At 38.6% G+C, this 20,201-nt stretch overlaps 1 protein-coding gene across 1 annotated transcript; it reads right to left on the bottom strand.

Moving 5' to 3' along the window:
- Positions 1-2,423: 2,423 nt before the first annotated feature.
- On the bottom strand, positions 2,424-15,901 carry LOC114654438 (creatine kinase M-type). The gene is made up of 8 exons (XM_028805005.2): positions 15,744-15,901; positions 10,176-10,388; positions 9,074-9,228; positions 8,777-8,906; positions 8,031-8,202; positions 6,551-6,674; positions 4,632-4,821; positions 2,424-2,867 (listed from the first exon to the last, which is right to left on the bottom strand). Exons 2-8 carry the CDS (start codon positions 10,366-10,368, stop codon positions 2,689-2,691), a joined length of 1,143 nt encoding a protein of 380 aa, XP_028660838.1. The 5' UTR covers positions 10,369-10,388; positions 15,744-15,901; the 3' UTR covers positions 2,424-2,688.
- Between the last annotated feature and the right edge of the window lie 4,300 nt (positions 15,902-20,201).

The raw sequence follows: 20,201 nt of genomic DNA, 5'->3' as shown, positions 1-20,201 counted from the left end.
GGCAGAGCTGCCGGGGACAGCTAGTTCTGAAATAAATAAAGAAGCAGGTTTCTAATACCAAGGTCTAGTACTCCTAGATCTGACCCAGTCTGGCCTGTCACATGACTGGCATTGCACCCGATCCTCACCCTTTGCTTTGAGTGTGATGAGTCCACATGATGACTCTGCTTGGCTTTCACAGACTGGCTGGGTTACTTGGGTGCTGGCCACTCTCGGACATGACACTAGTTGGAGTGGCTCCTGGTGTTTCTGTTTCCACTTGAGGTAATAAATTTTGTTTATATTCATTTAAAGCTTTCCAAAGAATTATATTTTTGTCTCTCTGCTCCCCAGTTTACCAATAGGTAACTTTATCAGGAGTAGCTACTGTATCTTCAGACAGCATATCTACAAATCCTTTAGACATGCAGGTCCCTGCCAAGTTCTGTGTCTTTGGTCTCCCTGGGAATACCGAGCCCGGGAACTAGAAGGAAGTCTCTGCCTGATATTTGAAGCTTAGGTCCAGAAAAAGCAATTAAGTCTGTCATGACAAATCCTTTCAACTTTTTTGCTTATCCGGACATGTGAGGGTCTATTAGAGTTTGCCCATTGTGTTGGCATCTTCTTTGTGAACTCGGATAAAGTTTGTTATTTTATGTAAAGTGGTACAAGAATATGAGGATTTGGAGCCATTACCCCTACATGCCATTCCTTCTCTGTATTTGAGGAAGAAAAGTTGTGCTTACATGTAATTGATAAGTTTGGTATCCTTGAAAATGATTTTTTTAACAATCATGGCATACATTCAATGCACTGGATAATTGTGTTGTAAAGTGAAGTGGTGGCTTTTTCCTTACAAATAAGGCATGAGAAGATGCCCCAGGTGGAGTAGTTCAAGCACTTCCAGGTCATGATCACAAGTGAAGGTATATAAATGTAATGAATTATTAATTATTATTATTATAAAGTTGTTTGTGATCTTGAGAGACAAATTAGCTCAGTGGGAGCAGCTTTGGCAAACCATTTTACCACTTAGTCCAATTTTTTTATATTTGTTCCAGATTGTATAAAAAGAAATCATGAGTAAAAGTGCCCAAAATGTTTTCTTCAAAGAGTTTCTGTGCTCACTTTCTGTGATAGGGAGAGAAGCCCAATGATACGACAAGACGTGTTCTTAGTGGATAGAATGGAGGTGGTTGAGGTGTTTTGGACGTGTAGTTAGGATGTGCTCTGGTCTCCTCTTCAGGAGATGTTAGAAGACACAGCCCAAAACCCAGGGCAGATCTAAGGCACCCTTGAGGAGTTAAATGTCTTGACTGGCTTGGGATGTAGGAATTCCCAAGGAGGTTCAAGAAAAAGGATATTGTGGCCTACTCAGGCACGCTTGGAATACTGCCATTGTGATTCTAGACAAGAAAAGTGGAACGAAAGTGAAGTGAAGGAATAAAGCAATCCCAGGCTAACACAGCAAGAACCCAGGATTTAGAATTATATTTCTTATCCTTCACTCTCGACTGAACTTTTGTTTTCAGGTTATTTTTTATGCTTCCATTTACTTCAATTAGTATTTACCTAGACTGTTTCGAAATTCAATGAGCTGTGTCTCCACACAATAAATACCTGCGATAACTATTTAAATTTTACTGTAAATTATGGGTTAGTGAATAACTCGGTCATGGCTCACAATTTGAAAGCTCTCTTTAAGCACCCAGAACATAGTGCTGTCATCACTCACACGGAAGTAAGTAATTTGTCAAAGTTTGTGAAATCAAATACAGTCATTCAATTTGACATTTTGCATGTACAGTACAGTATGTACAATATAAATGGAGGCCAATTGCACTACAGAGTATTTGAATACACCATGCTACTTTATCAACCTCTTTTTCTTCTTAATGCTGCTTGGTATCTAGATGTGGTGTATAGTGTTGTGATAGTAACAGTGAGTAACAATTGCAGCTAAGCTCCTGAAATTTATGCTACAGCTCAAAAATGTATTACTTGACTTGGTCTGTCTCCTTCAGGTCTGTGTAACTTGTTGTTTGTGATCTTGTAACTGCTACAGTGTTTTCACGTTTTCTGTAACTGGTGTAAATATGTCTTGCAGTTTAGCTCCTTTGAAGTGATCTAAATAGGGTCTGTACTTTGAAAATTGGAGACCCTTCTGCAACTGCTGATGCCAAAGCTCATTTTCATGAGCCTGTTATTGCAGAAATTTATTTCCCTAACATTTAAACCTACACTGAAAATGAGCTATTTATTTAAGGCAGAGTCCTCGGAGGTGTTTTTGTGAATACAGCTTCAACAAACTGGTACCCAAGGTATAATAGCCCCTGTCTCTCAGCGATTTATAGGAAACGTTTACCAGAATCAAGGACTTTACTCTTCTGTAAATTGGGGAAGAAATCTCAGAATAGAATAGGAAGTAAAAACAAAGCAGTGACAACAGTTTATGGGGCCTTTTTTATTGAAATTGCTCAGTTCAACAGAAAATCCAAACCGTTTTCATTTCTGGTGAAAAATACCCAAATAGAAGTTATAGCTCAAGGTGTGAAGGCGTGATCCCAAGATATTACCTGCAGAACTGAGTCACAAGGGATGTTCTGAGATGAGCTGAGAAACTCAGCCTTTGGGGAGTGCAAAAGTCTTTTGATAGAAGGTGGATGTGGTTTTTATTTTTCAGAAGACAAAGAACATGTTGCTGTCACTTTACTTCTGAGCAGGCATCATGTCATCGATGGCTTCTTTCTTCTCAAGTTTCTTCTCCATCTCAATCATCAGCTTGACACCATCAACCACCATCTGCACCTGCTCCACCTCTGAGAAGCCCAGACGGTCAGCGTTGGAAACATCATACACACCTCCCTTTGCCTCGGTGTCGACACCACCTATGAGGAAAATGGGGAAGAGAACGTTGCTTTTGCTTATCAATGGGAGAGGTATGTTTTTTTCAGTATTCACTTGACATTTTAAAACTCTCGATTCATTAATCCATTTACTTTGTCCACTTCAGAATCATGTGAAGCTGGAGCAGATCCTGGCAGGATCAGACGCAAGGCAGAACTGAACCCTGAACAGGGCACCAGTACATTTCAAAACTTCACATGTCTTTGGGATGTGAGAGATAAACCAAAGTACTTGTATTACAAAGTACAAAGTATTCTGCATAAGCAATGACCGAGCAAGGATTCACATCTTGGGCTGGAGCTGTGGACTAACCACACTGCTGGTTGGTGTAAAACCACAGTTTTCAACTGGAATTAATGGCTCAATAGTAAGGTTTGAATTCATCATAAAAAGTTATATTATTAATATTGAACTGAAAGAAATACATGAATCACTATGCATCATCAATGCAGCAACCCAAAATCCTAAGGAAAGATTGATGACACTACTTACATATCTTCATTTTGGTTAAGATTTTTAGACATCATCATTGACAGTGGCAAATATTCACAATTTCAAATTATACAGCAGTATTCAAAAATTCTAAAATGTGTTGTTTAAACATTTATATGGTTATTTGTTTTATTTTTGGCTCAACTCTATTCTTTCTTTACATTGTTTGTTAATTATGTAAGAATACTTTATACAATGCAGCATTTACTACATTCAGTGTGCTTATTTCTTGCCTTAGGTAAAAGATTCCACGTCTTTCAACTATACATGAAGTGCGGCTTCTAGTGGTTTGTGGCAGGTAAGCAGCACTCCAGCTCTTTTCTGTAGTCATCACATCACTACTTTGATAGACAGCAGAGTGAAAAAAGGTAGGAATTGCTTTGAGGGCTCCAGAAGTATGATCAGAATGTTTTTGGAGAGACTAACTAGCCTTACATGTATGGGGTTGGAAATGTGGCTGCTTTATTAGAGGGCTTCCAGTGGAGTTACAAAGGTGGGAGACACTCAGCACGATTAACCTTATGTTAAGCTGGTGAGTGAGAACTGGTGCTCTACTAGTGATAGAAACCCTAGAATCTATGAATCAGTGTATTGGGGGACATAATTCTCATTATCTGAAGCTCTGGGTCTTTCAAAAAGACATTTGGCTATTAATTTTGAGCTTCATGAGAACTAAAAAGTCAGCCTTGAGATACAGTGAGCCCAGAACATCAACATTTATGACACATGTCCTATCTTAGGACAGACACAGGACATTAATACATTTAATACATAAGTAAGAAGCTCTTGCACTTGTACTTATTTACTTGTACTTATTTACTCCTGTGCATGTAATCAAGAGATTTGCCAGGGAAAAATCATATGATTGAATCTGGATTCATCGTCTATATCAGCGTTTTTGATTTCTGCCATGGATTTTCAAGGGAGCTACAGCACACTGTGTGGATATTAGATGCATTATGTTATTTCTAATAAAAGGTTTATAAAGCATATTATTGGAGGTCTTACCATTAACGATGCAATAGAATAATAATACATTCACACCTTTGCTATTAAACAGCATAAAGAACTTTCAAAAAGCAATTTAGTCAGCTAAAGTTTGTGTTTGTTGCTGTTTATCCTTGATGGTCCAGCACCTTCATTTAGAAATAAATGGTATACAACTTAGTGCAATCTGGTGATTTAGTTAAGAGTGGGCGAAAATAGAAGTATTCATGCAAAGAGTTTATAGAACAGTTTCTCTGTTTACTTACCTGTGCCACGTTTCTGCAGACGCAGTCTAGTCAGGACCTCCTCAAACTTGGCATGTTTGCACAGGTTTGGCAGCTTGACGTGTACACCACCACGCAGGCCAGTGCCCAGGTTGGATGGGCAGGTAAGGACGTAGCCAAGATGTTCATTCCACATAAAAGATTTGTTGTGCTTCTTGAAGATGTCCTCAATCTAAAGTAGAGACACATATTTTGCATTCAGACAAGAGTACTGTCTATCTATCATGGACAGAATACTACGTTTCACATTAATATCCTCTATGCTGTACCTAGACTTGTCTGGTCCAATGGTTACTACGAAATAAGCCTAAATTGTTTGAAGATTATATGGTATTGTTATAGTTTTACATGAAAAAACAAAATTAAATTGAAATAAGTGTTACTCATATAAAATGTCCATTGGAATTCATTTCAAAAATAGTGACTAAAGTGAAAGGTACTTTGAGATATACCAAGAATGACCTGGGGCTTAACCTTGTTTACCTGGTTAGGGCCACAGGGTGTCCATGGCAAACCCAGGGAAGTTATACCATAGAGTCATAGTCATAATCAGGAGATACTGCAGTCAATGGTATTCCATGACTCATTGTATGGAACAGAATTGAAGTGGTACACATACATCTCCTAATGTTAGATTGTGTTAAAAACATGTTCTGAGATTTTTCAGGTAAGGTAGGTATACTCGCTAGTAATGAGTGAACACCACTAAATTTGCTTCGCCTTCAGCTTGGCTGAAATCTTCCAGAATTTCGCCAAACTCGATGAAATGCGTTGAATCCAAGTTTTAATTGGATTATAATGGTGCAGTGGCCTTTTAAGTGTCCCAGATGGCTAGAGAAGCATCTGCCAACTACACCGGACGGAATGTTTTGGCCTAAAATGTGATCTGGCCTGTGAGACAACAGTGCCATTACCACCATGCCTCCTTGAGATAAAATTATACTCCAAGTGCTTTATCTTTTTCTGCCTCTCTCACACTCCTATCACTATGACTAACCAACAGCCATAGAGACTGTGAAGAAGGGGCTGCCCCTGTCGCTACTCAATCTGTCTTGCATGACATGCTTACTCCAGTAGTGAAGACACAATGTGCAATGAATCTACGCAGAACAACAAGAAAGTTTGTTCATAATATTCTCAATACGGTCAGCTAATGTACCCTTCAAATGAAAATACTTGCAAGTTTTTTTTTTACAAATCCAGCTGGAGTACCACTTGGGTTGTAACATCATACCTCAGTGTATATGGCATGAATTATTCATGCATGCACAATGCAGATCAGGCAGCAACGTTAAGACTGAGGTGGAGTATGCATGCATTATCGGGTAGTGACAACCGCACCCAACATGGCTGCTACAGCCTTTTCATGTCACACTGGCCTCACAAAACATTATGAGGTACTGGGGAAAAAAAATTGCTTATGGTGGCCACATGGCCAATTTTTGGGGAAAGATGTTGCTGAACAAGGTTACTGGTGAACTCAGCAAATTTGCTTTAAAAAAAACGCTTTTGCGAATTTTATAGATAAACCTTGATACTCACTAACCATGAAATCACAGAATGGTTTCATGTTGCATGCCGATTAGTAAATGTTGTATTAAAATTATATTGTGCTATTGCCCTAATATTCTAGAATACTATTATTTCTATTTATCTTATTGTACATTGTATGTATGTTTAAGGATAGATGCGGCAGTTGAATTCAAATCAGTCAAAGCCTACAAATACAATATTTTACAGAAATGTATCATAACACATTGGCAATTCTAGAGTAACTGAGGCTCAACTCCAATATTAAATCATTTTCCCCTCAATTTGTTTTTGAGAAGTAGAAAAACACATTTTTTTCAGAAACAACAAATCATTTTATGGATACAAGTAATGCTAGTAATATGGGATACCTTTTGCAGACCAACACAGAAGCGTCTGAACACTTCCTTCATGTTGCCTCCCAGCTGCATGGAAATGACACGAAGATGGTCCTCCTCATTTACCCAGACCAGGAAAGTCTTGTTGTCATTGTGCCTGAACAAAGTGGAAAAATAAAAAAGACTGAAAATATCTGCCACTTCTATTAACAGAATGGCAGCCACATGTTCTAAATATTATATGTACTTAATCCAATTTGAAACTGCTTGGGATGGAGCCTGTTTAGGCAATGTCAGATACAAGGCAGGAACCAGTCCTTGATGGAGCACAAAGCCACTGTAGTGTCCACAGAGGCACAAACCAAAACTGAGGCCCACACTTCCATGGGGACATTTAGAAATCACCAATGAACCTAACTCATATCACACAACTAGAGTTTCCAAAGTAAAATCGTTGCAGATACCGGGAGTGTGCACAAACTTCACCCGGACAGTGACCTGGAGCAGAATTTGAACTCAGGATGTTGGACCTGTGAAGCGGCAGTGCTAGCCACCATTAAATAAATACTATACATTGTGGCGCCCGGCTGGGGTTCATGCCCGGCCAGGATGCCCAGGACGACAGGAGGAGGGTTCATACCTCCTCCAGAACACGAGGGGGCGTCTGCCCTGGTTGTATTGGGGGTATTGGGGGCCTGTAGGGGCCCGTGGTCACCGCCAGGGGGCATCCCCCTGCCTGAAGGACCCTGGACCCCAGTACTTCCGCCATACCAGGAAGTGCTGGGGGGAAGAAGAGAGGGAACGCCCGGAGTGCTTCCAGGAGGACAGCAGGCACTTCTGCCACACTGGGGCGTGTCCGCGGGATTGCCGGTGCACACCTGGAACACATCCGGGTATGGATAAAAGGGGCCGCCTCCCTTCATTCGAGGCTGGAGTCGGGTGGAAGCAGGACAAGGTGTAAAAAAGAGAGAAGGAGGCGGTCCGAAGAGGCAGAGTGGTTGGCCTGGACTTTGGGGGAGACTGGGGTTTGTGGTGCACTTAGAGACATTGTAAATAGTAGTAGTATAAATAAACGTGTGGTGGTGCTTAACAACATGTCTGCCTGTCTGTGTCCGGGGCTAGTTCCACAACATCTACAATACAAGTAAACTACAATGCTTCTCGGATCAATATGATTGAAAGTATGAAGTATGTGCAATCAAGAATGAACAGCAGAGGGACATAACTGAGGTCCTAAAAATAACGGTCCATTCTGGAGCTCGCTCTGCTCACACACTGTGAACAATTAGTGGCTTTCCTAATGACATCAATTAAACTATTCAGTCTTTCTTTTCCCATAATTATTTCAAAATGTATTTATTTAAATAAGAGGACTGGCCCAACTGTGCTTTTATGTACTATTGTTTGCAATATATCTTAACTATTATAAACAACTAATCAAATTCAGGATCGTGATTTTAATTATTTGATATATTATTAACATTCAATGCAAATGCTCAGCGGTCTGACTTACCAGATTCCTCTGGCATCAGGCCAGTCACGAGCCATGCCAGAAGCCAGCAGAAGAGGAGACACGGGCTTATCAAACAGGAAGTGGTCATTAATCAGCTGGTCCTGTTCTGCATCGGTCATTTCCTTCAGAGGGTAGTATTTGCCCTTGAATTCTCCATCCAGGGTGGTCAGAGCTGAAAGAAGAAAATCTGGCTCATCCTCTGCAAATATTTAAACTAAAGTGCACAGCATTGTTAGCATTTATTAGTCACGTCTGTAACGGGGTCAACTGTGTATCCTATAGAATCAGCCATCACTCCTCTTTCAGAGTGCCATAACCTGAAGTGATAAAACCATTAAATCAATCTGAACTTAATCCATAACAAATCAGTTGATATTTGAGGAGCTTCTTGTCTTAGGAAACAATGGAAGTGGGATCATCTAACTTCATGATAAGACTACTTTATAGTACAAGCTGGATTTTATTTAAGGAACTGGCTAAACAAAAAAAAAAACTGCAACTGTTGTGATCCTTTAGGACCAAGTGCTCACCCTGATACACAGGATAAGTGACAAAAAAGTGATAAATGGTTATGGCATCTGCAATGCTGGGTCACAAGGTAACCTATTATACACCAGGCAAACTGTACAGATCCAGAACTGTATGAACCGTACAGATCCAGTTCAGTCATGGACTATTTTAAATGATTATGGATTCAGTAAAAATGTAAAGGAAAATTAAGCTCCTGTTGTTGCCAGCTGTTTTACCTTCGATGGACAGTTTCTCAATGGCTCTGCGCTCTCCACGGCTGCAGTGAGGGGGCAGGGTGTATCCCTGGATGCTGCGTCCAGTGCGTACACGGCTGCTGAGAACATAGTTTCCGTCAAGATCTCCTCCCTGGGAAAATAAAAAAGATTTAGTATTACTCTGCTGCTACTACTTGAGATGTTAAGATGACGCACTGAGGAAGAAATAAAGTTGGAAGAACTCATCCTCTAGAACTATAGGTTCTTCAGCAAAATCACAATATGAGCTACTGATTTCATATTACTGGATAAAAATACCTTCAGGTTCTCATGGTTCATGTCAGTCTTGTGCTTGTCGGTGGGTTTGTAGCCGTTGTGGCGGTCCTGAATGACGGGGTCAAACAGATCCTTGAAAACATCATAGGACTCTCCATCACCAGCCACGCAGCCAACAGTCATGATGAAAGGATGGCCTGTCACCAGATGGAAGAGGTTATGAGAGGATTTTGGTATTAGGAAATAGAACAATGTGTTGAAAGCATTTAATTTGTACTAATTTCTTTCTGTTGTCCTTAAGATATTGAAAAATTTTAGTTGAAAATTTTTAACTGGGTACGATACAATACGATACATCTTATTTTTGTGTAGCACTTTTCATCAAGTGCAGTCACAAAGTGATTTGGACAATTCTCAATTAAAACACAAGTACAGGTTATACTAACTACAAAATACCAAACTGGTACACATATAAATGTAGATTTGTTAAAACACACAAAGAACAAGGTAGAAACATAAATGGAAACCAAGGATATGTGTCCATTAATTAATTGATGAGATATGGCCAGTTGACAATGATGGAGATTAAGAATCTGGGTAGACAGGATAAGAGATTACAATGAATCCCTGGCAGAAATAAGAGCAAAATGATGAAGATGTGCAGTGTCATCTATATAAGTTAAATGTACTGTATATTCTCAATTTCAGAAAAAGGCAAGGTCTAACGTTTATTAGGCAAATAACAAGAACACTTTTTTTTTTAGTTTTAACCAATGCAAAATAAAGAGAAAGACTGATATTTTAATAGAGTGGCCAGGTCACAACAGTAATACTGTTCAGAAAAATTGATCTTCTGGCATGTGAAAGTGTATTTTGAATCATTCCGTATATTGTGCAGAATGATGTCCTTCAATTCAAAAATAAAACACCGTCAAGGTGTATTTAAGACAGAAAACAGGACAGTCTGGATTCATTTGCTAGTCTTTTCAGTCATCTGTTTCAAATATTGAGGTTGTTGTGTATCATGAAACAACTGGAAAGGATAACTAAACTAAATGGCTCCTTGGGTGAAATTTAAAGAAGAACCAATGGCGTCAAATTCTCTACTAATGACATCAACACAGGTAGATTTACTTGAACTTACCGGGGTTGTCCACGCCTGTCTGAATGCAATCATCCAGAGTGAAGCCGCTGGGTGTCTGCTTGTCCCTCAGTTTCTTGTAGATATCCAGAGTCAGAGCCTTGGCCATATGGTTGTTATGCTTGGTCAAGTCAGGAAACTCCTCCTCAGCGGAGAAGTTCAACTTGTAGTTGTTGTGGGTGTTTCCGAAAGGCATGGCTGCACTTTATTTAAGTTCTGAAAGACAAGAACATTTCATGATGTCTCACTTTCTCCAGCTTAGCTGAAATGCCTGTAAATGTCTATCTATCTATCTATGAAGAAGTGTAACCCACTAAAAGTGATGTGACGTCAGTAAGGTAGTGGTAAAGTTCTAATACGGCAGGGCCAGCATGTGTCTGTTTTGCACACCCCGTAATGCAGCCTTCCAATCAGCAGCATCACTACTAATGTGCTTGAAAGAAGGTTTTGTTTCTTATGGTGTCATTCATGCCAAACCTTATGAATTGTGCTAGAGGAAGGATTTGAAGGATTTCATATTTAAATTGAGGGACTATCCTGGTCATAATGTAGGAGGGTCAGCCTGAATAAGGCAGTTCTTAGCCAGGAGATTAGTGTTATTGTCTGAAAGCTGTACACACATTTTTGACTTTCTGAATCCTTTTCCTTACTTTCTACTTTAGTTGTCAAGTATGATGCCAAGTTATCACACTCCAGTGTACATTTCCTTCTAATAAGAAACTCTAAGGATGGGCAGTCATCTGCACACATTTTGCACTCAAGTGAAGTTAAATACCACCGATTAAGTCTGGCACTTTTATGCATCTCTTTATGTAATAATAATAATAATAATTCTTTGCATTTATATAGCGCTTTTCTCACTATACATATAAGATGAAAGAAGCAAGCAGATGGTGTTTCTTTATCAAATAATAATGATATTTCCTGGATCTTCAGCGAGATTCTTTAATCAAATATTTTGCTGTCATATCTTTAAGGAGTGATACAGTTCAGCACAGTTTTGCTTAAACTCAAACTATCTCTGTGCCATTTTCAGATCACATATGCAGTCTCTGTATTTATTCACCCTAAAGACACACAGTTTAGGTTAACTGGTGCCTCTAAATTTGATTTGGTCTGAGTGAGTGATTGTACCCTATGATGAATATGAAGAATTACTGTTGGCATGTTGTGCCCAGTGCTGCCAGGAAGGATACCAGCTCTCTGCAGCGCTGTGATAAAAAAAAAAAGCCTTAGTCGTAACATTGGTAAATGAGTCGACCCACAGCAGACTCTTCAAAGCCACAGGATTAGCAGAGCTATACATATGGAATTTTGTGAATGTGATAATTATTGCTAAAGCAATCCATGCTAAGATTTAATGAACAGGATAGGTATGGCATAGATAAGGCCATGTCTCATCTTCAGCTTAAGACTGAATACTCAGAACTGACATTTAATTTAATTCACATCATTATTATAAATGAAAGACTTGCAATCTACTGTTTCTGTTAGTATGGTTCATTTATTTTACAATGTAATGATTTTTTCTCATTTTATTTTATTGTCCAAAATATTCTATGAAAACAGGTTGAGTAGCCAAATGTGTAGCAGCATTGTCTAGATTTCTGATGCTAGCTCTTCTGCTGTGTGGCTCAGACTGTAACATTCAAGCATATAGCATGCGGTATTCCTAGATTTCACGCTTTCCATTCAGATTAAAGAATCTGAAGTAAGCAATATGTCAAATGTATCGAAATGAACTTGCTTTATGGATGGTTCCGTTTCCTCCTAAATCCCAAAGATGCCCATGTTATGTTGATTGGCAGCATTCATTTAACAAAGTGTGTGCCAAGCAATGGTCAGGTGTTCCATCCAAGGTTAGCTATTGCTTAGCCTCTGATTCTGTCAAGATAGACCTCAGGCACCTGCGAAAACCAGGGTTCTCCAAATTTGGTCTTGGCATATTACTATAGCTGTGGGTTTTCAGTCCAACCTTATAATTAGTGACCATGGTTTGCTGCTAATTAACTCTTTTGCCTTATTTTCAATTTCCTTGCTATTTAAGACACAGGTACCTTGTTTCTTTTTTCTTAATTAGAAGCCAAACAATACAAAAAGAACCAACACATGACCACAACCTGTGTCCATTGTACAAATCTGAAAATAAAGACAGGTGAAGGACTCGGTCATATTGATCTGCTCAAGTCCACAACACATTTTGAGAGTGGTTTTAGAAAAACAGTTTTGGAAGAGTCTGCTGTGACAGAACGAAAGCACCAATATGCCATGGAATTAAATAATGGGTTTAATGAACAAGAAGAATTGTCTTCTAATTAAGAAACTGGTTGGAGTGGGATTGGTTAGCATTTGAGGCCTTCACTTAGCTGGTCATCTGTTGGCTCACTTCACATGGCAGTCAAGTCTCATAACACAACTTAATTAAAATGAATGGAAAAGGAGTTAGTTAGCAGCAAAAATTGGTCACTGATCAAGAAAAGCTGAAGCCGGTAGTGCAGTCAAAGAGACCGCTGGAGCAGAGTGTTGGGCAATTATATTATTGTGCCAAACAAATGTGCTCCATTGCACATGACATTCCCAGTAAAATCCATCACACCATCCATTTGTAAATAAGCTCAATCTTATTAAGCATTATTGGTGCAAATAAGGGTATAATGTGGACAGGGTTCCATTTCATCACAGAGCACACTTACTTATGTAGAGCCCATTTATAATCACTAATTAAATGATTGTGCATTTAGCTATGACTGTGAATCAAAATTAAATTGCTACTTTGTGACAATATCTTGTTATTGGCACTTGGTAACTGGAACAATACTGCAATCCCTGTCTTATTAACAGTAGCTAAAATAAGGAATAAATCAGTGTTGAGCAGTCTTGACCACCGAAGGCCGCCCTTATGAATGACATTCAAGTGACGTAAGTCTATCAGACCCTTCAAAATTAGGCATCTAGAGAATCTGAGCTCCAAATTCAACAAACAAACAAAGCAATAAAATGATGTCCAGGAACAGCTGCACAAAGCTGCTCCCTTACTCTGTACGTGTGCTCTGCATTTTAACCCTATCTGGCGCATCATGTTTCATTAGAGGCAAGAAGACCGCTCTTGTCCAGCAGCACAAGGTATTAATAGATTTTCCCCATCTGTGGGAAAGACCTTGCCAGCTTCATTGTGCATGTATATGCACAGATGCCAGCAGCTGTCAAAGCACGGCTCTGAAATATCCTTGCCAGGGATCATGTTACAGCTCACGGAGGGAAGTTTTATGGCACTGTCCAATTTAATCCTGTTGCTAACCCTTGCGAAGAACACGTCTGGCATGAAAAAAGTTATGACCTGTGAAAATGTAGAAAGAGTCTAAACTCACTATAGACTTCATGTCAGTCTTGTGTTTTCTTGTATTCAACTTCTTTATTGCTCACTAGAGCCTCTTTGCCCTTTTGTAAGCAGTAGATAACATTGTCTTCTTTCCATCACAGAGACTCATTTCTGGCATGCCATGTGACTCACACTACTCCCCACAAAGTTATTATCCATGTGGAATTCTATAAAGGCATGTCATGTCAAAAGAGGATATCCCTTCCTAATACTTTTTGATTAAATAAAATTAATTGGGAAAAATGAAAATGCGTGTGTATTAAGGCTCAGAATGTAATTAGTCTGTTAACCTCCATGCATAAATAGTTTACAAGCTATTTTCAGTATAATACTACAGTGGCAAAAACATTTGAACCATTTAAAAAAATGAACCTGCTTTAATAGTGTGTTATCACTTGAAACATTTAGACTAACACATTAAAACTATGATAAGGATTTTCTTTGCCATTTCCTCTACACTGCCAGCATGAAGGCAGGTGATTCTGCTACTGTGACCTCGCTGGTTTAAATGACTGCCAACTAAGCACCCCTGCCAAGAAAGGGAATTTGAGCACCAAGTTCTTTATATAGACAGGGAACAGTGGCTCATATGCAAGCCTGGTATCTAGGTCTTCAGTCTAGAGACACTGCCAAAAACTGTGTTTCAAGAGCCAGGATTGCAATTAGGCAGATCTTACACCTCAGTAACTAATATGGACAAATACTCCAACCTATTTAAGGGTATATGATCAGGAAAGTCATGTAACTCCAAAGTGATATCAGACTGCTTACATGCCAGTTTTAAAGTGTGCAATGCACGTGAAGCAGCAATATAATCGCACCTGTCAATAAATTCAGGGTGCCGAACTGTTACATGAAGCTAAATCTGCAGTCGAAAGCCTTAAAGCTTATCACAGAAGATCAAAGTCGTACTGTTATACCACTCATTCATTGCTGACAGATTTTAATTTTGTATATATAAAAACAATGACATTCACTGTGCCTAAGAAGTTTTATATCGTCTAAATAAACTAAAATTATATAAAATTAACCCAAAACGGTAATTCTTTTATTTTTTCAAAAACAAATTATAAAGTTTTTAAGTACACAATGAAACAAATAACAAATACATGACCAATAGGTAACAAAGTATTAATGAATAGTGGATTTATTTACAAGTTCATTCTGACATTTGTTCTCCAAGCCCACTCATTCCAGTACAACGATGCAAGGACTACACTATGCCTCGCCTGACTACACAGATGGGATGCCAGTTCATCACGTGGCATACTCCCCCCACACACCCACCCTCCCTTCAAGGGTCATCAGCTAACCTAACAGAAATGTCTTTGAAACATGGGGGTAAGTCAGAGTATCTGGAGAACAGGCATATAGTCACTGTGTGAATGTGCATTGTAATATGGCTACCTACTTGGAATTCATTCATAATTGGATAAAGAAGTTATTAATGTGTTAAAGGTACATATTGATTCAGATTTTCTAAAATGCCAAATTTACTAAGTTTTTACGGTTTCAGTGGTTTGTCTGGTTATCTTTGCTTCTTTCTACTTTTGTTCTTTTCAGTATAAATATAAGATTTTTTCTTGTCCATTTTATCCCTCCTTATGTTTCACTTTTTCTTCCTTCCCTTTCTAACACACACACACAGACAGACACACACACATATATATATCTTCTCTTTCCTCCTATAATCTTTAGATGCATTTGAAAACTCTATGAAAATACAAATTAAATCTAATCTTTTTTACCTTTACTGGGGAAACAAATTATATTACTTTTTTAGATATTTTTGACACACTACATCTTTAATACATTTAAATAACAAAAGAAACAGATTTTAAAAGTACCTGTGATGGTCTTGTTTTACTGTAGCATTGAAATCCCTCATTTTGTATGATTATACATGTATGCATAATATTAAACAGTTATTAACCTGTGTGATTATTCCACACATTCATTTTAACAAACCATTATTTTTGCAGTAAATGTTTTTAAGAGATGGACAACTTAATTTCCTTTAACATTTTTTTTTGCAATATAAACTGACAAGAAAATGCAAGTGCAATCATTTAACAAGTAAAATGCATTTTAGCTTTATGCAGATTTTTTCAAAAGTCCCCACCTTGTCACCAATGAACTATTTTTGCTTCACACAGATATCAGTTATAAAAGATTTTGAAGATAAGGATTACCTGGACAGGAAGAAAAAGAGAGAGGTAATGGTCCTTGGGATCAGTTCTTTTCACCAAAGCCAAAACAGGGGTGGCCCAAGATTTACAGTGCGAGGTCCCTATTTATATACCCGAATAATAGGCTCCCATTGGTCAAGCCTGCCATGCAGTGATTGGTCAGCACAGGTTCAAGCAAAGCTCAATATTTGGGAAGGCTGAGCCTGACATCACAATGACCTAAGATAGGGAGAAGCTGCAACCCAGGCTCTCTGGCTGTGCAGATGAGTGCTTCGGGGGGCTGGGGTGGCGTTTGGGGGAGGGCACAGCTGCAGATGCTGAATTGGCAGTTGATCAGTCTGGACGGGTGGTTTTTTAAATGGCTAGGATTGTGAGTGTCACAAAGTTCAGTTGCCCTAATCTTTAGTAAAATAAGTTAACCTAAAATGTATTCCATATGCCATATAAGTGTAGTCAGCTCCTGTTCCTGCATAAAGACTTGTTGCGAGTTACTTTTTAGAGAATTGACATAAATGTATTCAATGTATGTGCTTCACATCTTGAATTAGTAACAGTTTGTTACATTAAACATGCAGTCAATCCTAGCACAGTCACCACTACATTACAATTTACAAATATCTTGTATATGTAAAGTATAAGCTGTAGCAAATCCTATCAATTAAAAAATAAGTATTTTGACTGTATGAATTAGTACTTTTGTTTTTAATACCATAGTGGTATCTGTTTACTTTGTTTATTGGCCAATAATCGAACCCTGTCGATTACAATGATTTGTGCATTCTAACTGCTTGAAAAGTTTGTAAATTTTAGAAATGTTGTGTCATTTTGCCCCCACACTCAAATTACTGTATAATATTCTCTGGCATGAACAGTTGAACTCTTTGTAAAGTTGTGCTTTCAAGTTGTACAACAATGAACTCTGCAAGAATTATATTAACACATGGAAGTACTGGCATTGCTGTAGTGAACACATGCAACCACTGGCAGGGCTGATTTGACACTTGGGATATCAGTTTGTTCTTCTGCTTGTACTTCTACTCATAGATATAATTAATTACAGTTTTTATATTTGTGTTAATTGCAGTACTTTCAGTATAAAATGGATATTTTTATTAACAGTAATACAGAATCGTAATACAGTATCTTATATCATGTTCTAAAGTCAAGATACATCAATATTAAACGAAAGCCAGAAGGTAAAATAACAACTGCATGTTGATATGATGGGCGGCACAGTGGCGCAGTGGGTAGCGCTGCTACCTCGCAGTAAGGAGACCTGGGTTCACTTCCCAGGTCCTCACTGCGTGGAGTTTGCATGTTCTCCCCATGTCTGCATGGGTTTCCTCCGGGCGCTCCTGTTTCCTCCCACAGACCAAATACATGCAGGTTAGGTGGATTGGCGATTCTAAATTGTCCCTAGTGTGTGTGTCTGCGTGTGTGTGTGTCTGTGTGTGTGTGTGTGCCCTGCAGTGGGCTTGTGCCCTGCCTGGGGTTTGTTTCCTGCCTTGCGCCCTGTGTTGGCTGGGACTGGCTCTAGCAGACCCCCGTGACCCTGTAGTTAGGATATAGCAGGTTGGATGGATGGATGTTGATATGATTAAATATTACTTTTGTGGTGTAGTAAACTTGCACTGTTTCTTAACTTTGTGTTTCATATATATATATTTTTTATCTGCTTTCCACTAAATACAGAAAAAATATCTTTTTCATTAGTTTTACCATTTCTGACTCAACGATTAAGGGGAGGATGCTGTCATCCACACATTTTAAAACCATAGCTTTACTTACCCTTAAAATCTAGTTTAGGCACAGCACACAAAAAAGTGAAACCTGTGCCTCAAATACAACTATCATAAAGACATCATGGTAAGTTAGATGACAAAATATGTGAACTCTCCTCAGAAAAGAAGTATCCCTTATACATTTGCTATCAGAGTCCTCCATTATCTACTAACATGCAAACACTCACATCTACTTTGATTTAGCAGTATACCAGACAGTGTTCAGAAGCCTTTAAGAAGGCTAACAGAATGTTAGGTTATATAGCATGATGTGTAGAGTACAAGTCCAAGGAGGTTATGCTCAAGCTTTATAATGCACTGGCAAGGCCTCGTCTGAAGTACTGTGTGCAGCTTTGGTCTCCAGGCTACAAAAAGGACATAGCAGCATTAGAAAAGGTCCAGAGAAGAGTAACTAGACTCATTTCAGGACTACAGGGGATGAGTTATGAAGAAAGATTACAAGAGCTGAGCCTTTACAGTTTAAGCAAAAGAAGATAAAGAGGTGACATGATTGAAGTGTTTAATATTATGAAGGGAATTAGTACAGTGGATCAAGACTGTGACTTTTAAATGAGTTCATCAAGAACACAGGGGCACAGTGGGAGCTTGTTATGGGTAAATTTGGCACAAACATCAGGAAAGTGTTTCTTTACCCAGAGAACCATAGACGCATGGAATAAGCTACCAAGTCATGTGGTAGACAGTAGGACTTTAGGGACCTTCAAAACTGTTATTTTGGAAGAGTTCAGTGAATAGGACCAGCAAGCTTTGTTGGACTGAATGGCCTGTTTCTTCTAAATTTTTCTAAAGTTCTAATTTTCATGTACCATGTGTTATAGGTTTTCTAAAGGTTACTCCTGTCTAACTTCCATATACATTTCATTGACTCCAATCCAGTATGAGTGCATGGGTGCCTTGTGATGTTCCATTCAGGTTTGGTTAGGGCATATATTCAATACTACTATTGATGTTATTGAAAAGGATTATATTGATGAAGGGTGGATAGATGGATCTCACTAACAACTTTTACCATGTTTAATATGACCAAATAACCACTGTCTTAATGCTGCACCTTTATTTGCCCTGTAAGAGTGTCCTTCTTGGCCTAGATCATCTAGTCTTTCTACCAAGTCTAAAGAGACAAAATGTTGCAAAGTCTATACCACAGAACTCTGTTCACTCCACTTTACAAACTTTTTGATGTATTTTGAGGAGAGAGCTCAACAAAAACTCTCCATATGCAGCTTGACAATTTGACGTGTATCTGTAAATAGAATGTATCAGTCCAGGACTGACAAGCATCAGTCATGTGATCACTTGTCAGGCAATTGCCTATTGGGTCTCCCTGAAAGCTGTGAACATTTTTGTTTAGGAAGTTAAGTAGGAGATCGGATTGTTAGTCCTTTCAAAACATTACGTAAAAATGTAACAGCAAGTTCCGAGCATGACCTTATGGTGATTAAATAATTTAGTGCATCCTAGTATATTAGGGATACATTTTTGGAATAATTAGCAGCATAAAGCTGAAACAGCAAACACATGTACGTATGACAATAGTAATCATATAAACCTATTAACTGTGAATATAGCGGGTTGGACAATGACTGACTGACTGACTGTGACCTTATTTGAAGACCCCCTGGGGGTCTTTTCTATCCTCTGCTATCTGGCAATGCAATGCTTCCACCTGACATACTTGTTAAGTTTATTTTTATTTATTTATTTACTTGCTGATTAATTGATTGGCTGTGTTATCTGTCACATGAGTCTGTAACCTTGTGTTTCTGCGGCTGTATGGATTTGAATTTCCCCATGGGATTAATCAAGTAATCTAATCTAATCTAATCTAATCTCAGTCATTCTTGTTCTTTGCCGCAGCATATTTACATTAGAAAATTTTCATTTGTGTCTGAGTCTGGCTGTATTCTATTCTTTATTCTTTTTTTAGTTCAGTTTTGTTGTTTCCAGCACACTAGTCCAGAGATGATCAGAATCTGCCTCCTGCTTCTCATATAGGACTGTGGCATGTTAACAGTGACATATCATTTTTTGAGCAATTTTGAATCAATCTCTTGTCTGTTCTGCTTACTCCTGGATAAACATTAATTCATAGTCATTTTTTACTGCATAAGTTAGTATAAGAATGTAAATTTTGCTCAATAACTATTGGTGGTTTTTCTGCAATTATTTTAGGTGTTTGGAATTCACTGAAATGGTTAAATATCAGACAGACCGAATCTTATTGCTGTGCTGCCAAAAATAACTAAAATAATATAATTATTGCCAAAACAACAGCACAGTACTGTAATATATTTTATTTTGTAACAGAGATAATAGCTAAATGCTTCAAAATGTTTGTTATTTTTTTCACAGCTGCGTGAAGGGAGGGTCGGTGTCAAAAGCCCAGTCTACGAATGTGTCACCACAGTGGGGTTGTGGGGGTGCTACATTTATCCAGCACAACTGAGCAAATATTCCCTTCAAACCACTGATGATGAAACAGACAAATGTTACATCACAGATGACACAGGCAAGTTTACTAAGCTCTTTTAGATTTTACACAAATACATCACAGGCCTCTTGTAGACCCTTTTGCTGCCTACAGACTATATGAAGTAGGGCTGCCCCTTTTCATGGTAGACAAACTTCATTGCATGATAAGTGATGACCATGTGATTCA

Source organism: Erpetoichthys calabaricus, chromosome 1 (genome assembly GCF_900747795.2).
Source record: "Erpetoichthys calabaricus chromosome 1, fErpCal1.3, whole genome shotgun sequence".
In the NCBI taxonomy this organism is placed as follows: domain Eukaryota; kingdom Metazoa; phylum Chordata; class Cladistia; order Polypteriformes; family Polypteridae; genus Erpetoichthys; species Erpetoichthys calabaricus.
The sequence above is the reverse complement of the archived record's forward strand: the minus strand, read 5'-3'. Positions and strand labels throughout refer to the sequence as shown.